This window comes from Lampetra planeri, chromosome 17 (genome assembly GCF_965212315.1).
Source record: "Lampetra planeri chromosome 17, kcLamPlan1.2.h2, whole genome shotgun sequence".
NCBI lineage: Eukaryota > Metazoa > Chordata > Hyperoartia > Petromyzontiformes > Petromyzontidae > Lampetra > Lampetra planeri.
In genome coordinates, this window is record NC_136123.1 from 8391270 (window position 1) to 8410079 (window position 18810).

The window sequence follows — 18810 nt, forward strand, 5'->3', positions numbered from 1 at the left end:
TAGGCCCTGACCCTTCCACGTTAGCCCCTGCTCCCTTCTATTTGGACCCCGTTCTCTGTAGGCACCGCATTTAACAATGCACGTGGTTGCGTTTCATTTGTTCGTTTACATCTTCCTTCAAAAATGTATTCTAAGGCGGAAGATTATTGCTGGATACAAACACATTTGCAAATGTAAGTTGTATAACGTTGATCCTTAACCATGGATCGGTAGTTCTACTTATTACTTTCATGGGTTGTCGCCTTGTCGTGGCAGAGATGCTCGTGTGCCTGCATGACCCAAAGAGCAAAGTCGGCAGGAGCCTCAGACTCCCAAGCAGGTCCAACCATGCCCCACTGGTCAAAGGGCAGAGGAGAGACGAAATGGACAAGCCCTGGTCCTCCAGGTTGGGGGTTGAGGGTTGGGCCTGGGGCTAAAAAAACAACAACCCCACCTCGGGAAAAAAAACCACAATTATTATGGATTGTTGATTTGAAATGTGTAATTTCATGGAGGGACTGTGTGTTTTTCTTGGTGTGGTCTGGGACCGGTTTTGTTTTGCTGCTTTGTCCGTGATTGCATTCGGTGTTTTAAAATCGGCAGGGATTGATGTGCTTATGCAATTTGTACTTAAATACTATTTTTTTGTATTGTGTGACTTGCTTAGCTTTCCAATACGTTGCACTCCAACTGGTTTTTGTATCGTTTATTGTTGTAACATCTGTGAAAATGATGATTCGTAGCTCATCGGATTCTTTCAGTCTAAATAAAACGTTATGACTCAGAGAGAACACGTGCCGAGCCTAGCCAATCGTGACGGGAGATAATGACCCCCCACAACTTCTCCCCCCCCACCGACCCCACCTCCCCCCACCTTCCTCTCCACCTCCCTTCACCCCCCCCCCCACTCGTTACCATGGACACGGATCGCGCTCTGCGCATGCGCAGTTGCCATGGCGCCGTTCAGTTTGAACGCGATGGCGCTCACGGCCACGGAGGACTGGGTCCGCAAGCGGCTGCAGCTCGCGCACGACAACCTCGGTGAGGCTTGTCGCGCACAGCCCTTCACATAGCCGTCGTTAACGTAACGTTTACCGCGGCTGTGTTGTTATACTTTTAAATATAATTGAAATATCGTCGTCCTGCGTATCAAACGCCCGTGATTACAATTCCCACGCGTTTAAGCGGCGCCTGCCCCGCGATTGGTCGCGGTCGTGGTGGCCCGGCGGGACGGGCCGTGCTGATTGGGCGAGGCGGTGCGAGCTGACGCGCAGCCGTCGGCTAAGCCAATCGGAGCGGCCGGGGCGAGGCCCGCGGTGACGACCCCGTGACGGAGGCACCGCCGACGACCGCTAATGCGGAGTGGGGATTTCAATTCGCTCTTCCCGGGCCATTTTCGCGCGAGTTTGTGGCGTTTAAATTTTGCTCTTAATGCGATTCCCCGACCGAGGTTCTCACGATTATAAGACGCACTTTCCCCTGAACCCCCCCACCCCACTGAAGTAATTGTTTTCTTTGTTCTTACCAGGTAAGGCCCAACTTTGCTATGTAGATTTTTTTTTCAGAAGCGACAAGGCTATCACATTTAGTATTATTTGGTTACCCCGGGGTACCGCCATAAGGATCAGTTATACAGCAGCAGGCGTCGGGGTCGAAACCACGACCTCCTGCATACCAGGCGAGGTCGTCGACATCTCGCCACCGCGGCGCCCCTATAGGCCTGTGACGGACTGTATTATAAATAGTTTGGGATACGTCGTATAATCCGATGCGTGTGTGTGAGACCAAATTTGTTATAACGACTGTAATAAGTTTTGGCAGGTGCATCTTAACATTCCGGTGCGTCTTATTGTAGTGTTCACCTGCATAACATATAAACAGACGTGTACACAATAAGTTAGTAGATTATTTTAAAAGTATATCAAATATATGTATTTAAAATAAACGTTTCAACAGCCTTGCTACATCACATATAGTGAACGTAATGCATATAATCGTCAAATGTTTACAACATATATCTCTGATGTACTTTTATCACGGTGTATAATTTAGCCCTCTCGGCCTCAAGTCTGTTAAAACTATTTACGACAAACCTCTTAAACATCTATAATTGGTTTTACACGCGCACAACAGCTCCACATACGTGGTGTCAACTTCCGACACTTATATCGATTTTTCCCACACGTGCTCAACAGCCACCACAACAATACTCTACTTTGTCACTTAAACTAAACTTTTAGTTACCAAGTAAATCCCACAGAGCTATTAGTTACTTTTCAGAGGCAGCCTGGCCAAACAAGAGCTAGGTAATCGAAGTGGCTTATATGATATGTGGACATTTATAGTAGCCAAATAATCTAAACGCATGTTGTTTTTATGTGGAGGGTAAACCCGGAGGACCCGGAGAAAAATCCATGCAATCATGGGGAGAAATAACATGCGAATGGACATGCATCGTCAGGGTCTGGGATTGAACTCATAGGCTCCTGCATGCCAGGCTAGGGGGAAAAGGTATCAACACTTGCAATAGAATGCTGACAATATGGCAATCGTGGAGCTGCGCTACGTGCTGGCAAGTAGAGGGCAAAGTAGCAGTAAAATCTCTCGTACTGTACACAGTCCTGCACTTCTATGCTCCCACGTCACAAACTTGCACTGACCAGCGTGGAATAGTATTGTAATAACAGTCTTGGAGACGACTTCTGGAATCGGTCCTTTTATTGACTTAGGGTTACAATTACTCCCCGCTGCTGATAGGCAACGTGAAGTGGACAGATGGACCGAGAGAGACGCACGGCCACGTGGCAACTCGGAGCCCCGCTCGCGCGTGGCCCCTTCCTTCCTCCGTTCCTCGTCTGACCCCGTGTCGTTCATCTCTACCCCTATTTAATACCTGGGTCACGTGGTACGCTTCAGCCAATCCTTGGTAGCCTGCGTCGAATCTTCTAGGCTCCCTCGTCAACTCCCGGGACCACGCCCCTGACTCATCTCCCCATTGGCTGAGACCAAAGCCAGCAGAACCAATCTCCCTAGCTGTCACCTCTCCATCACGTCAGGGCCATGCCCCCAGGCTTCCCCCCATTGGCTGTAGACCAGGACCGGCAGAGCCAATCACCATGACGAGTTGTAACACGTCAGTGAGCCAGATATAGGCTCATATTACAGTATGGTCAAATAACCCCCCACGAGCCACACAGGTGCGGAGATGCATTCATCCAGCAGTGGATTGACAAAAGGGCTGCACATGCATTTGCCTATATAAAGTGACTGGAGTATTGCCGACATGCGTAAGCTCAGTTGTTGCCTTGCAGTGCTTTGGATTTATGTCGCACTAGCGGGAAGTATCCGGCGTTGCCCGGGTCTAAGAAATATTTCAAAACTACTCAATTTCATAATTCTTTACATACCGTGCCCAATTGTTCAGTCTTTGAACAACTACAGTACAGTCTTTTCTTTTCTTCATGGCTTACAGTTTTTAAAAAAGCTTAGTTTTACTTCGCCCTGTTTTAAAGCGCCGTCCATCACAGCGCTAGTTATTATTATTTTAAGAGTGGCAACAACCATTTAAATATTTCTCTTGACGATTTGAGTGTGTTAGAATCAGGCTTGATTCTCATATTTCATGAACTAAGTTACTGATGATAAATGTCTCGTCTTTTTTTTATTACAATTAATGTTGTCCTCTGGCAATGTTGAAGTGTAACCCGTGTTTGTTTTGCGGAGGATGACATGCCGGGATTGGGGTATGAAAATTAGGTCAATTTAATTTTAAGTTCCTCCATGTCCATTTCCAGACTCCCTGCTGGCTGTAAACATAAATGCTCTCTCTCCGATGCCAAATTCACCATCATCCTAGTGTAGTGGATTCAACTGAGTCGCAGATGTACTCTTTGGAGGCAACACATTTATTGATACCAACACAAAGGGGCAACTGCCCCTTTACCAGATAACAACCTATGGTGGTGGACCACCAGGCTAACTACCATAATTACACTGGGAGTAGCTACAACGGACAGGACACCGGCTTGGGTCCAGGTCCACGTGTGGTGACTCTTCTTGGATGTAGAACGTAGATCTTCAGGATAACAACAGCAACGCTGAACCCCGGTCTCTCTGGGGACCCGGCTTATATCCTCACCGGTCATTGGTGGCTCCTGCCTTGGCCACGACCACCTTCTTGAACCCTCTAGCAGGAACTCGCCCCGACACTTGACCAGCCTTAGCCCCCACTTGGGGCCCCTGTGTAGATCTTACCCGTCACGTGCCTTCCAGGGTCAACTAGAGTGCCATGGCCTTTATTAACCCCATTCATGGCCGGCACCCTCACACCCCTCTCCTATAGGGGTCGGCACTGCACGCCGAGCGTGGTGCCACTCAGCGCTTTCTATCAGCGCTCACCAAGCCCCTCTAGGGCTGGTACTACACCCACATATACGTGATGTCCGCGATGTAAGTACATCGCACGCCGTGCCTCTCTTGGACCGGCACCACACAATGACATCCACGATGTCACTACAAGCATCACTGCGCCTTTTAACTGTTATTGCATTGATCAATAAATTATGCTGTGATCGGTTTTGCCCTCAAAGAGTCGGCTAATTTAGTACTTGGTTTACATCTTCATGGTTTCTTGTTGGTGCATAAAATTACTTAAATCGTGTGGTTCCAGCACTTTAATGTTAGCTTGGCAACCAAATCAAGTATTCTTGACTAGTCAATTCCCACAGGGACTAATAATAGCAATCCATAATTAATCAGCTCTACCTCTGTGATACCACAGGTTGCTACGATTTACGTGTATAGAGTCCTCTTTTTCTTATCTCATGAAGTCCCAGCGATATCGCAATATATATCTCCCAGTTTTATTTTCTATTTTACAACATTTAAGTTCCCATAGTAATTATTTGGGTCTTTCGGCAAAGTCACGTAGATAGGTTCAAAGAAAATAACAAAAAACTACGTTTCGATCACAACACAAGCGATCGTCATCATTCCTCCTGATGTGAGGACTTTACTGAAAAACCCAAAGAATATGAATTCCTGCAGTCACGAAAGCTTTAAGTCAAGATTTCCCATAGTGTGTTTTGTACGTAGCAGTGGTTAAATGCTGGTGTCTTGTTTTTACCCAGTGACTTGTCACCCCCTGCTCCTTCACCTTCCCAACCAATGCCATGGCTAGTGTCTGCTGTGGACTGGGGACCGTGGGTGGTAAACGTGTTATTTGGAGCTAAATGGGCACAGGCTAGAGAAGAGATGGACTGATGTGGTCTAGGATGTGGAGTTAATTGGACTTGCCGGTGACTGGTACCAGCAGGGTCAAGAGCGGCCTCTTTGGAGGAGGTTCTAAAAGGACACTTTTGCCCTTCAGCAACAAAAGACGAAGGGCTTAGGAACGATGCTCACAGCAATGAGCGGCGGGCCGGTTGGCTAAAACGCAGAGAGTTTGCAGTGAGGAGCACAATTGGTCCATCCGCCAGTCATCTCCGTCAACCTATGGCACCTGGGTCTGTTCTGTGACCTGCCTCAAAGTGCACCTAGCATGGCACACGCGCCGTGGTGACGTCACTGCCACTTAGTGGTGAATGTTATTTTGGCTACTCAACGGTTTGGTTCTGTTGCTGCCATAATTTATTACACCCCCCCCACTTCACACCACCCTTTTTATACTAAATTCAACCAGAAATCATGACTCACTATTCCTGTTTGCTCATTTCCTCATTGGAAAATGTTGAGTTTATTCTGAGCTGCACCTGGGTACCCTATTGTGGCTGAAGGACCACACCCAATCATTGACTAATCATTGAATAATCACTTCCTGGAGTAGGGCAACCCCAATCACAAGCTCAAAACCTAATATCCTCCTAACAGTTTTATTAAGCTATCAGCAATGAGCAACTGTTAACTTGTATACATTTGTAATGGTTCGATAGAGGCGCTTACACTCATGTGGAGGCAACACTATGTATATAACACAACTGCAACACACCCTACACATAAGGTGGTGACCACCGTCCTACTCTCGCTAAAACTCGGGTACTACTTGGCGTGGCAAAGCCAGGAGGGCTTCTGCTTGGCCACGATGACTGGAGGCTTCTTTCTTCAGAGTCTTCATGAGACTGCTTCATCCCAGGCACCAACAGCCCAGCCCCCCACTTATCAGCCTTTCTGGCGTGGCCGGCCACACCCTGGCCACGCCCCCCTTCTCGAACTCACGAGAAGGCTCCACTCCCCGACCACGTGACCCCCAGGGTCCCCCAGGGCCCCTGGCCGACCCCTGGATCCGGTCACGTACCCACCCGGGGTCACTCGGAGTGCCACGGCCTAACACAACCCCCGTGGCACCCATCAACAGCCTCCATACCGAACAGGCAGTGACGTCACGTGTACAGACTCAACATAGCAGTGACGTCATGTGTGTACAGACCCGATACAGTAGTGACGTCATATGTCACTACACAATATACAGCCATTTGTTTATCCCATGTGAACTGTGACATTGGTGGAAAGTCGCACAATTAATGTGCATGCAATTGCAAGTTCTAGAAGATCACGCTGCAAAACAAAGTGGTTGGCCTGTGGCCGCATCTGTGGCATGAAATGATTACTGAGTGCTGCACATATTTGATTCTCTTTCATTTTCGTTAAATCTGCAGCTAAGTTTATGGTTGAAGCACTCTCTAATATGAAGAATTGGGGTGGCTTTCCCTGCCCCATCCTTAAGCACCAGCCTCTTCCTTTTGAGGCCCTTTTCTCTTTAGGCACCACCCCTCTCCTCCAGACAAAGGCTTGGGCTTGTGTTTTTAAGGGCAATGTGCATGCTCTTTTGCCCTGTGAGACTTGGCAACTCTGGGCTAAAAGTCAAGTTGATTTGAGTGAAATACATTGTGAGTGAGTGGGTAATAGTAGGGGTTGTGCAATGGTGATAGTGTGCATCTGCCAGTCATCTCAGTCAACGCACGGCACCTGGGCTTGTTGCGTGAGCTGCCAACGGGCCTTCGACACTTCACGTGGCCTCAGTGCACCAAGCATGGCACAAGTACCGTGGTGACGAAACAGTCACTTAGTGGCAGTTTTTGTTGTTGCGTGCGCGAGTGGCAGTCGAAGTGGTGGGCTGGGACGGTAGAGGTGGGACGACTTAAAGATCAAAATCCCTCTTGGAGCAATACAGGCAGACCTCGATTAGCACGACCCCGTAGAACACTTCGTTATAGCGTTCCTTTTTCCATTAATTTTAAAAAAAATCAGAATACATAAAGCGCCTATGAGCAAGAACACAGCAGCGCCGCCGAGGAAACGTACCCGCCCCCATCATTCACTCAGACATTAAGAGCGACATGCGCTGAGTCAATCAGACCCCACCCCCTGCTATTCGATGATCACATATTCATGGTCACGATTACGTTTTCTAAATAATCGTGGGGTTTTTTCAAGCCAAGTGAGAACACACGACACCAGGATAGTTGCAGGCGCCACCTAAAAAAAACTCGCCACAGGAATTTTGACTGAGGGTATCACTAAGACTTGGATTGCGATCGCAACAGCTACAACCTTGTCTCCCACCGCTGCCTTGTGAGTACAGTACATAATACTTATGGTATAATATGTTATTTTAATTTTAAAAAATAATGTTTACCAAGCGTCGTGCTGAATCACCAGCACGACGCTTGCCCCTAACACTGTCGCTCAAAAAAGGGCTTTAAAAAAAATTATGGGCAGACCAACAGAGTTATAGACATTATATAACAGACAAACACACACTTGATCCATTATAGTATGACTAGGGGTTGTTCGGGGGCGCCTATGGCTCCCCCTCAACCATTTACGGCCTTCGGCCAGGGAAGTCACCAAAAATTGCACACGAACGACGCATTCACACAAGCATCCGATGCTCCGTTTTGAAGTTTTAAAATGAAACATCTTTGAATTGTATTGTTTTGAATTAGATAATTTTATTTATTCATTAAAAGCTTATATCATTTTACATCTGGAAGATTTCATTGAAAACGACATTTTGTGTGAGATAAGGCGACATAGAGCTGGCCGTGCGAGAAGACCGCCATCTGCAGATCGATTCCAACGTAATCGAACGTCTGTCCCTTCGCCTCCGTCGTTCATGCAGGGGGCGCGTACTGTATACAGCACAGTTCAGAAATGAAATTGTCACACAAAGCTTCGAAGGTCAGTGGGCCTGGAGGAGGACACAGGAATATGTATAGTGGTTGGATTGGGGTGTGTGGGGCCTCGAATTAGGATGGCACACTACACAAAGTGGTGGTGTGGTAAGAAAACACGCCTGGCCGGCAAGGCCTGCTGTCTCCCCAGTACTGATTATTTACACACCCACTTGCTACTCATTTAAAGTAGAGTCAGCTTATTGAGTCTCTGCAGCTGCATTCTGTGTACGGACTGTGGTTTATACAGTATAACAACAACCGCCATTCGCCACGAAGTGGCGGTGACGTCACCACGACGCTTGTGCCAGGCTATATGCACCTTGAGGCCATGTGAAGTGTCGAACGCCCGCTGGCAGGAGGTCACGGGGCAGACCCAGGTGCCACGGGTCAACTGACTGAGATGACTCGCTGATGCACCGCCTGTGCCCCCTACTGTGCCAACTTGCTGTGCTTTAGCCACCCGGCGCTCCGCTCGTTGTTGCGAGCGTCGCTCCTCCCCCCTCCGTTTTTGTTGGAGGGCGACTGCCTCCAACTGCCCAGTAGCGTCCTTCATGAGCCTCCTCCACAGAGGCTGATCTTGACACCGCTGGTACCAATCATCGGCAAGTCCACTCAGCTCCACATCCTTCTGTACCGCATCACTCCATCTCTTCTCCAGCCCATGCCACGCCCATTTAGCCCCATTTTTCCAGCCGAACAAAAGCTGTTTAGGCATGCGGTGACTGGGCATGCGGGCCACATGACCCAGCCAACGCAGCCTTGCCTGCCGGAGGAGCTCACCGATGAGACTTTGCCCAGATCTTTCAAGGATCTGTGAGCTCCTCGCACAATCCAGCCTGGTTACATCCAGGATGGATCGCAGGCAGTCCAGCCTAAATGTTTCTAACCGGCGAAGATGTTCCATTAGAGGAGTCCACGTTTCGCAAGCGTAGAGAAGGCAGGGAATGACCGTGGCCGAGAAGACCTGAAGCTTCGTGCGGAGCGACAGACAAGGTAGCTTCCACACAGCGTTACGCAACCGATGTAAAGATAATGAAGCTCGACTGATTCGGAGTGAGACCTCTGCTGTCAAACCGGAGCCGGTCATGAGCACACTGCTCAGGTATGGGAAACTTTCCACTCTCTCTACAACTGCCCTATCATCGATTGGGAGTTGTGGGGGTGGAGTGTCCGATGGTACAAAATACCCAGGCAAGTGCTTAGTTTTGGTGGGGCTGATGGTAAGGCCCCACCTCTTAGTGGCACGCTCTAGTTTCAGCAGCAGCGCTTCCAACTCCTCCTCTGAGTGAGCGGCAATTACCAGATCATCGGCATACATAACATGGTTGACCAATAGGGAGCCATCCCTTGACCACACCCGGGCATCGATCAGCCTCCCATTGTATCTGTACCAGATGGAAATTCCTCCGGTACAGCCATCAAAGGCTTCACGAACTACGTGGTCGAAAAATATGTTAAATAATGTGGGAGCCAGAGGACATCCCTGTCGCACCCCAAGGTAAACAGGGTATGGCTCCGACTCCCGGCTACGTAGTTTTACCCGGGCCCGCTCACCATCATGAAGGTCCTTAATGATCATGAGCAGAGGGTCAGGGACTCCGAAAGCACGAAGAATAACCCAGAGCCCAGGCCTACTGATGGTATCATAGGCCTTGACCAGGTCAATAAAGCAGAGATGTAGGTCTTGTTGGAATTCCCTACACCTCTGCTGTAGCAGACGGACAGAAAATATGGTTTCTGTGCAGGTCCGCCCATTCCTGTAACCGCATTGGGGCTCCGCAAGCCTCTCTTCAACGTGCCTGGCAAGATGATGTTGAATAATCCTTGCCAGGACCTTTCCCAGCACACTGAGGAGTGAGATGCCCCTGTAGTTGTTACAGTCTGTGCGGTCCCCCTTCTTAAAAAGGGGGACCACCAGGGCATCTTTCCAATCCTGCGGAACCTGTCCAGTGGTCCAACAGTTCCAGACTGTTGTTATGATGTAATGTAGGGCAGTCTGTGCACAAACGCCACCCTCCCTCAGCATTTTGCTTGTGAGATCATCTCTGCCTGGTGCCTTTCCTGGTCTCAGACTCTGGATCGCCTTTAGTACTTCCTCAACAGATGGCACCTCAGCCAGCCACTCACAGGGGGTGACTTCAAATTTTTGAGACACCGCAGCCTCAGCAGGATCATCCCCACTTTGTCCCACGATGTTTTCCATGCCGAGGGATTTCCCCTCCCCCAGGACTTCACAGAAATGCTCAGCAAATCTTAAAACCTGTTTCTGGGGGACGGAGATTGGATCACCATTTTTTCCCCTATTGATGGTAATAGGTGTGGCGCTGCAGGTTACTTTTTTGATGGAGTTAAATAGTGATTTGTGATCGCGGGCCATTGAGGCAGACTCCATCTCCTCAGCAACCGGCGACCAGCACCCATCCTTACAACGCCTCACGGCTCTCCGAACCTCCGAGCGAAGGCTGTGGTAAGCCTCCTCATTCTCTGACGTGGGATGCTGTAGACGATGAGAGTGGGCCTGTCACTTTTTCTCAGCCAGCCTGAACACCTCCATCAGCCAGGGTCTCTGGGGAGGTCTGAACCGTGTACCCAAAGCAGCCATTGCAGCTGCATGAGCCACAGTCCTAAATCTCGCCCATTTCCCCTCGACATCTGGAGGAGTGGGGGACGATGCCAACCCCAGCCGCAAGCGATGATTAAATTCTCGCTTGCAAATTTCATCAGCTAGCTGAGACCAGGCCACCTTGGGTTTGAATGGGGTCCTGGGTGTACACCCACCAGCGGAGTGCAATGGCAGGCGCATCTTACAGATGACTAGTCGATGGTCAGTGGGCAGATCAGCTCCACGGTAGGTCCTGGTGTCAAGGACATGGGCCCACATCCGCTGTTCCGTCACTACGTAGTCCAGCACATGTTCTTGCTTGGACCCAGCATGCATCCATGATGTTGTGTGGATGTGCCCGATGCCGGAACAGTGTGTTGATTATTACAAGTCCATGGGCTGCACGGAAATCTAGCACCCTCCTACCGTTGTTATTGTGCTGATCCGGCCCATGCCTTCCAATCACTCCAGACCAGGTGCCAGCATCATGACCAACTCGGGCATTGAAATCGCCCAACAGGATGACTCTATCCCGAGGGGCCACTTTAGCTAGCACTTATGAAAGGAGGTCATAGAAGCCATCTGACTCATCGGCCTTGCCTGCATCCCTCCACGAATGTTCATTTTCGGTGGGGGCATAAGTAACGACAACCACCACTCCTCGCCTCCGGTTGATGGGAATGCGAGCCCAAAGTAGTCTGGGACTTACCGCTTCCAACACCTCACCGCCGAGCTCCCACGCCCCCTTCATTCTTTTGTTCACAAGAAGAGCCACTCCCTGTTGTTTGGCAGTCTCCTGCCCCGAGTAGACTACTGTCCACTCCTCATGGTGGCAGGAGCCAGAGCTAGTCCACCGGACCTCCTGAATACCACAGAGATCCGGGCGGTACGGTCCACCTCCCGACAGAGGAGTGGCAGCCTCTCCGCAGTGAGCATTCGAACATTTCACGTGGCCAACCGAAGTGGCTTTTTGTTGTTTCTGGAGGTGCCCCGAGGGTAAAGATTCAATCTCCTGGCTCCGCCAAATGGGGTTTGGCCAGGAGACGTCATAAACGCCTGTCCCCCCGGGGCCTCCGGCACAAGCTTATTAAGTAGATATTTTATACGTGGTTTTGTGGTAATTAATTGAAGGTGGAGGGGTTACCAGCCCCTCGCACCCATCCAGAACCCCCATTTGGCCGCTGTGGTGGTTACAAACGCCATAAGCAGAATGGTCAATCTAAATTGGCCCTCCCCCATGGCACTGCCCACCACAGCGTTGCCATCCAGCACCATGCGTAGGTAGGGGGTTGTTTTTGCCGGACAGTATTTACACATATAGACATGCACTTACAAATCATGTTTTTTACTTCCATATACAATATGTAGTGTTTTTTTTATGTATTGTGAAAAACAGCAGGTCAGTGACTACCTATTACTCCAGAGTATAATTTCATAATGAATATTCAGAAATTTTCAAAAGGAACAAATGTCCCAAATAGCTCTGATATGGTGCAAATCAAGACACCATGTACAAAACTGTGCAAAGAAAGCATATTCATAGGCAACATGCTGATTCTTGCAAGTGCAGGAGGTATGCTTTAAAGAGGTGTATTAATTTTTCTGAATGTTAAGATCATTACTGTGTATAATGGCTTACACAGCAAATATAAGCCCCGGAGGTTCTGGGCTACATAGCTGATCAAACGTGTCAGATTTGACTATGGTTTTTAATCAGCTACCTATTGGGAGTGAATTAATGTACTCTCTGTGCCCACCATCTATCTTCCTCTCCCTCTGTATTATGGTATACCCATGTGGTCCACCGAAACCAGTCAAGGGAAGGCTACCAATCTGAATCGCATGTTTCTTGCCTACAGCTTCTACGTCTGTTAGCCACATTCCAATTGACATTGATTAACCACACTCCAGCAGCTAATTACCCAATCGGTAGATTAGGGGCTTTCCAAAAATAGAGGCCCTTAACCCTGTCTTTGACTTGCATTCAACATTAAGTACAGGAAGAAAACATACATATTAATAAGTAGAACTGGCTTGCATCTCAATATTGTTAAATTTCCTAGAGCATTCATAATGCATAGCCTACCACCCTTAGAATTTATACTGTTAACTGTGTTGTTGAATATATTGTCAAGTTTGTTTGAGAAAACTGCTATGACCAATAATTTTATACTGATGCAGAATACAATAAAGTTATATTTTTTTTAGCTAAGCTGTTTTTACATCCGTATATGCAACAGCAGACTTGAAGCGTTTTTTTCTAGTTTTCATAGTTGAGCTTGTGAATTAATATGAATAAAGATGTACATTGCAATTCCAATCTTGCCACAGTCCAGAGTTAACAGACACATGCAGCATATGCTATATAAATTAATCAATTGTTACATGGTCTGTATGTAAATGGAAAGATTGTTCTTCAAAATGTCAAAATGAGATCATGGGTGTGGGTTGCAGGTGATGTGCGCTCACTGTCGCTGCCTGGCACGTACAGTGAGAAGGTGGCCCACTTAGGTAGCTCGCTCAAGAACTTCACTCGGCTCAAGTCTCTGGATCTCTCCAGAAACTCTCTCATGAGCTTGCAGGTGAGCATGGCAAGTCTAAATCTGCTAATGGCACACGGCCCAGCTCACTAGAATAGAAAGTTAAGTGATGCATATGTTTGTTCCCACCACTGGCTTTGTGATCCTGTCTGTCAGGGCTTGATTAAAGTATATGTCACAGACAAGGGCCCAAAACTGCTGCCCTGGTGAACTGCTAATTGCAATAATTTCAAGAACCTAAAGATAATGTTGATTGATGTTCCAGCACTGCTGTTTTAAGCACTGCATGATACATTTCATTTCAAAGGAGATTTGTTATTTGAAATGTAAGAAATGCTTGACTTTTTATGTACATCAACATGTTGTTGCATAGCCATGAGGTAGATGTTAACATTTCCATCATGTCTGTCTCAATTCACTTAAGACTTAATTCTGTTTGATATTCTAGATATAGATTTTAAGCTTTCGTGACTGCAGGAATCCATACTCTTTGGTTCTTTCGGCAAAACAGTCTGCCTCAGCAGCAGACCATGCTTTCCCACCTGATGATGGACGGTTGTATTGCGCCCGAAACGTTGTGATTTATTTTATACCTACGTGACTTTACCGAAAGAACCAAAGAGTATTCTAGATATAGATTTGTTTGTTGCGATGTAGCTATTATATACACATGTATAATTGTTTTAATCTGCAAGAAATGAACATGTTTTTTTCAAGTATGACATGCTTCCTGCTTTTCTGGCATCACTCATTTCTACTGAGTGAGTATATGTGTATTTGCTTTGTAAATGGATGGGCAATGTGTATTCTGTCTAAAAAATATTTGTGTTCGCATGTGCATATATTTTATGATAAATTATGCTGACTTTCATTTACCATTAACATAATTATAATGTTAAAGAATTGACAGTCCATATAATATTATGTAGTTTTGCATACCTTGATGGGTAGTAAGCTGGCTCTGAATATAACAATGTAATTTAAATGCTTAGCAAATAAGTGGAGAGGAATTTATAGATGTAATTATAATTTCAAAGGATTATGTTGTTTAATCCACTCGAGCCCATGGGCAAGTCGGCAAGCCAGCTTTTTCCACACTCTCTCACTCGGAAGTTGCAAAGAGGGAGCGAGTTCTTACAACTGCCCTTGTCTCCAGGGCCTGGAACACCTGACATTGCTGGAGAAGCTCAACCTCTACTACAACAGTGTGGCCAACAAGCAGGAGCTGCTGCGGCTGCGTGCCATGTCTGGCCTGCGCGAGCTTGACCTGCGGCTGAATCCTGTGGCAGCAGCGGAGCCAGACTACCGCTTGCTGCTGGTCCACATGCTGCCCAACCTGCGCCGGCTGGGTCAGTGAATATGTGCCCAGCGTGAAGATGGAGCATTTAGATGATGCCGTTGGTTGCGGTGATGTGTTTTCATTCTGTGCAAGATAACTAACAGAGTTACACTGTGGCTAGAGCATATAATTTAGAGCGGTTAGGTTGTGAGTGAATTCTCAGGGGGTTTACTCACTCCGTAATTATTTCCTTTGGTTTATTCTATGGGTACCACTTTGTGGGACTTTATCAGTGGACTGACTGATCCCAATTGCATGCATGTTTAATGTTCACATTCCCATGTATAATGGTGGTTGTGACCACAGTGTTGACCACTAGCTTCGTGCTTGATGTTTAAACTTGGCGGTGACTACTGGCTTTGCACTCGGTGAACGCAGTAGTGACCGATGGCTGCATGCTCAGTGGTTGAACCCATTGTTGACCACTAGCTGTGCGCTCAGTGGTTGTGCTCTCAGGGCCACCAAGGGAGGTGAGCACTGCCACATTAAACGAAAAGGTCCACTGAGCTATATTTCTCTTTTTCATAAGCAGCCTGGCCACAAATGATGGCTCAACAAAGTGGCTTACCATGTGGGCATTTATTTATAACAGTAAAATACTCTAAACGGATGTTTCTAAATGTAGAGGCAAAAATCGGAGGACACGGAGAAACATCTACAAGAACTGCAAATATACAGCAGAAAATCAGGGTCGGGATCGAACCCACGACCTGTTTACCAGACGAGGTAGTTATCATCTTGCCACCGATTGAGCAGGGAGGCACTTTGCCATTGCTTGATTGAGCAGGGAGGCACTTTGACTTTTGACAAGACAAATACATAGTGTTGACACAAATGTTCCCCCCCCGTGGACTCAGATGACAGGCCCGTACGAGACAGCGAGCGGAAGGCGGCACTGATGCACTACAGCAGCGATCAAGCGTACGAGTTCCGGGATCCTGACCCACCAGCAGCTAAAGAACCTGAAAAGTAAACACCGATACCTGGCGTTATTATTATTATTATTGAATATTACTCTTAGCAATTCATGGTTTTACGTTGTATTTTCAAGTGTGCCTTGCTTGGTTAGCACATTTACATTGGGCATTTTAATCTTGAATTTCTCATAGGATGACTGTAGTAATTTGGTTATCATTAAAATAATTTTGTGCGTACCATGAATTTATATACACACGTTAAACAAATGAAAAGTAAGTTGACTAAGACTGGTTGTTTCATTAACCACCACGATTATCTATATTTTAATTTAAATCTCTAGGCTAGTAATCCTATTTTGTTAATCGAATTACAATTTGTGTTACCTCATGGAGAATCACTTGCCTTCAGTTACAACGGAGATATTTCATCTCAATGGGCTCTCAAGTAGGTAACAATAAAGGAATTGAGCAATTCGCATGTCAATACAAAACACTTACTTGACCCCGCAGGTCCTTGCAGCCGAGGGCGGCGTATGTGAGCTCAATGTCACGACCACGCTCCCTGCTGGATGCCGACGACGAACGTGTCCTCAACTTGATTTCGCAGCCGGGATTCACGCTCGGCAGCAAGGAGCCCTCCGTCGAGCTGCACTCCCTGGAGAGTAAGCACCAATGGAATCCACACCTCCCGATGAGCGCACGGTTGGCTATGTACAATGCGAAAGAAGTGCAACATATGTACGTACAAAATAAGCAACGTGGCAAGCAAAAGCCAAGCGCTCTGTACTCGGAGCGCTTGACTCACAATGCCAAGATTACCAGTTCAAATCCTGGTCAGTGGTCAACTCAGCTCGTCATCCCACTGTTTTTGGATATAATGAGTACTGCTTGATGGGAAGTCATCAGTGGTTGTCCTATGGAAAGACTGGCTGCTGCCACTATGGGAATGTGGAATATCCTCCATTGGCTTTTGTTTATAAACAAATATTAGTACCACCCTGATTGTTTTAACAGGGAAAAATTGTCTTGACTAAATACAATACAGTGGATTTCATTTCTGTACAAAATTACAATGCAGAGAATGCATCTCTATGCCAATTGGATGAATTGGAGGGAAGTGCAACAATTTGTACACAACCCCGAATAGTGTATAACAGCTGACAGACTGGGTTTAAAAAAATAAACTACTAACCTGACCTGAACATTTTTATTTTACCAGGTAAGGCCCACTGAGCTCTATAGCTCTTTTTCAGAATAGACCTGGCTACAAATGATGGCTCAATGAAGTGGCTTATCATGTGAAATTTTAGAGCAGCCAAAAACTACAAATATACAGACATCAGGGTCGGGATCGAACCAACGACCTGCATGCCAGGCGAGGTAATTAACATCTCACCACTATGATATATGAACTGATTAATACTATAATAGGCTATTATGAAGCACATTTGTTTGTGACTTATATGTATTTTATAGAAGAATACCTTTAAGAATGCAGTCTGTTAGGCCATTTACACATGTTGTGCGTACATACCAATCCAATAATAGGTTCTTGTATCAATTTAGTATTTCATTTTTTGGGTCTTTCGGTAAAGCCACGTAGATAGAAAAAAACAATAAAAATATCACGACGTTTCGATCGCAACACAAGCAATCGTCATCGGGTGAAAAAATAGCGAAAGAGCTGCTGAGGCAGGGTGTTATAAAGGTTTGAGGTGGGTGTAGCCCAAGGGTCATAAGCGAAGTCGGCGGGCCTAGTGATGAAATTTGCATGTAAATGTAAGATCGGAGTGCTGAGCTACCTCTACGACGAAGCTGTGGAGGTGGCCATTGTATTGTGAGAGATAAGCATGTCAATGTTAGATCGTAGAGCAACGGTGGTTGTGTTAGTGAGACATTTAACCTGTTAATGTAAAGACATTTAACCTGTTAATGTAACACCAGAGAGTCGAAAATAACTACTAAACATCACAGCCAGTTATGACTTAACCTGGTTAATAACGTCCTTCCAATAATTGCTCAGTTTGTGCCCATCTTCTCGGTTGAAATTATGTCTGTGTTTATATATCTGGATGGCTTCATGAACGAACCTTTCCTGATAGCCAGTGGGTTTGCAGAGTACCTTCGTCTTGGAAAAATCTATTTCGTGTGTGCTCACAGCATTAAAACAATGATCAGCCACGGCTGAGGTATTGGTCCTACCGTGTTTCAGATCTGCCTTATGTTCACGAACACGGTCCGAGACATGTCGCTTAGTTTCCCCAATGTAACTACTGCCGCAGACACAGCTTAGTTTGTAGACGCCCGGGGTATTGCATGTCAGGGATCACATCCTTCGCAGATGGGATCAGATCACTAATTTTATGTACTGTGTTGAATCTAACCTGGATCTTGTGTTTGCTCATGATTTTGGAAATCGATTGCATACACCCGGCCATCAAATTCACCATGGAGGTTGAAATGGATGGCAAGTTACCATTCTTGGATGTTTTAATCGAAAAGAGACCAGAGGGCTCAATGGGACACTGTCTGCAGGAATGCTACCCATACGAATGCCTACCTAAAACCTGACTCCCACCACCATCCCAGAAGAATTCCCTCATCAGAACTCTACACCATATAGCTCCATGTATTTCTGACCATCACCACCTAGCCAGTGAACTGGAACACGTACACCAAGCCCTCAAGATGAATGGATATTCGGACTACACAATCCGTAAAGCTATAACCCAACCGTTGGGAAAGAACCATCTGAGGAACCAAAAAAAACCTACATCTTGCCATACATAGCAGGGGTCACCAAAAATATTTCCATGTTAATAGGGGTGAGTTGCATTTACTTGGATCACCATTGGAATGCGGAGCATACAGTAATACATTCATTGGCTGTACAGGTTGTAGATAAAAGTGGGACTTCAGATGGACATTTGCAGCAGCAAATAGATACATTACTCTGCTTTTTCTGCAGGCATACGGGAAATGGACAGGGTGACTTCTGGAGACAAACTCGGCATGTCTCGTCCTACTCAAGAGGAAAGCAAAGCCAAGGACCCATTCCTGCAAATCCAGAATTGCTCAACCCAGTCCATCGAAATCCCCAAGGTGCATTTCGGCGCTTTGAACACGGGCATGACCAGCCTCTGTGCACGCTTATATATAGCAGCCACGTTTCTCCAATGACCAGTTGGCCTCTGAATTTTAATTCATCAGTCAGTACGATGTCTACAGCAGATGCTGCACTGCGATATTTACATCATGA

The 18810-nt window shown here is 46.8% G+C and overlaps 1 protein-coding gene across 2 annotated transcripts in view; it reads left to right on the plus strand.

The window, feature by feature from the left end:
* The first annotated feature begins 932 nt into the window (after positions 1-932).
* The window catches only part of LOC144723337 (centrosomal protein of 72 kDa-like), a 30246-nt gene continuing 12368 nt past the window's right edge, over positions 933-18810 (plus strand). The window contains exons 1-6 of one of the 2 annotated variants that reach the window (XM_078602042.1): positions 933-1020; positions 13210-13337; positions 14452-14644; positions 15492-15603; positions 16062-16213; positions 18520-18653. In XM_078602042.1, the coding sequence (XP_078458168.1) occupies positions 933-1020; positions 13210-13337; positions 14452-14644; positions 15492-15603; positions 16062-16213; positions 18520-18653 (807 nt within the window). Of the gene's footprint in view, positions 1021-1385; positions 1508-13209; positions 13338-14451; positions 14645-15491; positions 15604-16061; positions 16214-18519; positions 18654-18810 lie in introns of those variants that run through there. The other variant, XM_078602043.1, reaches the window with a different exon arrangement.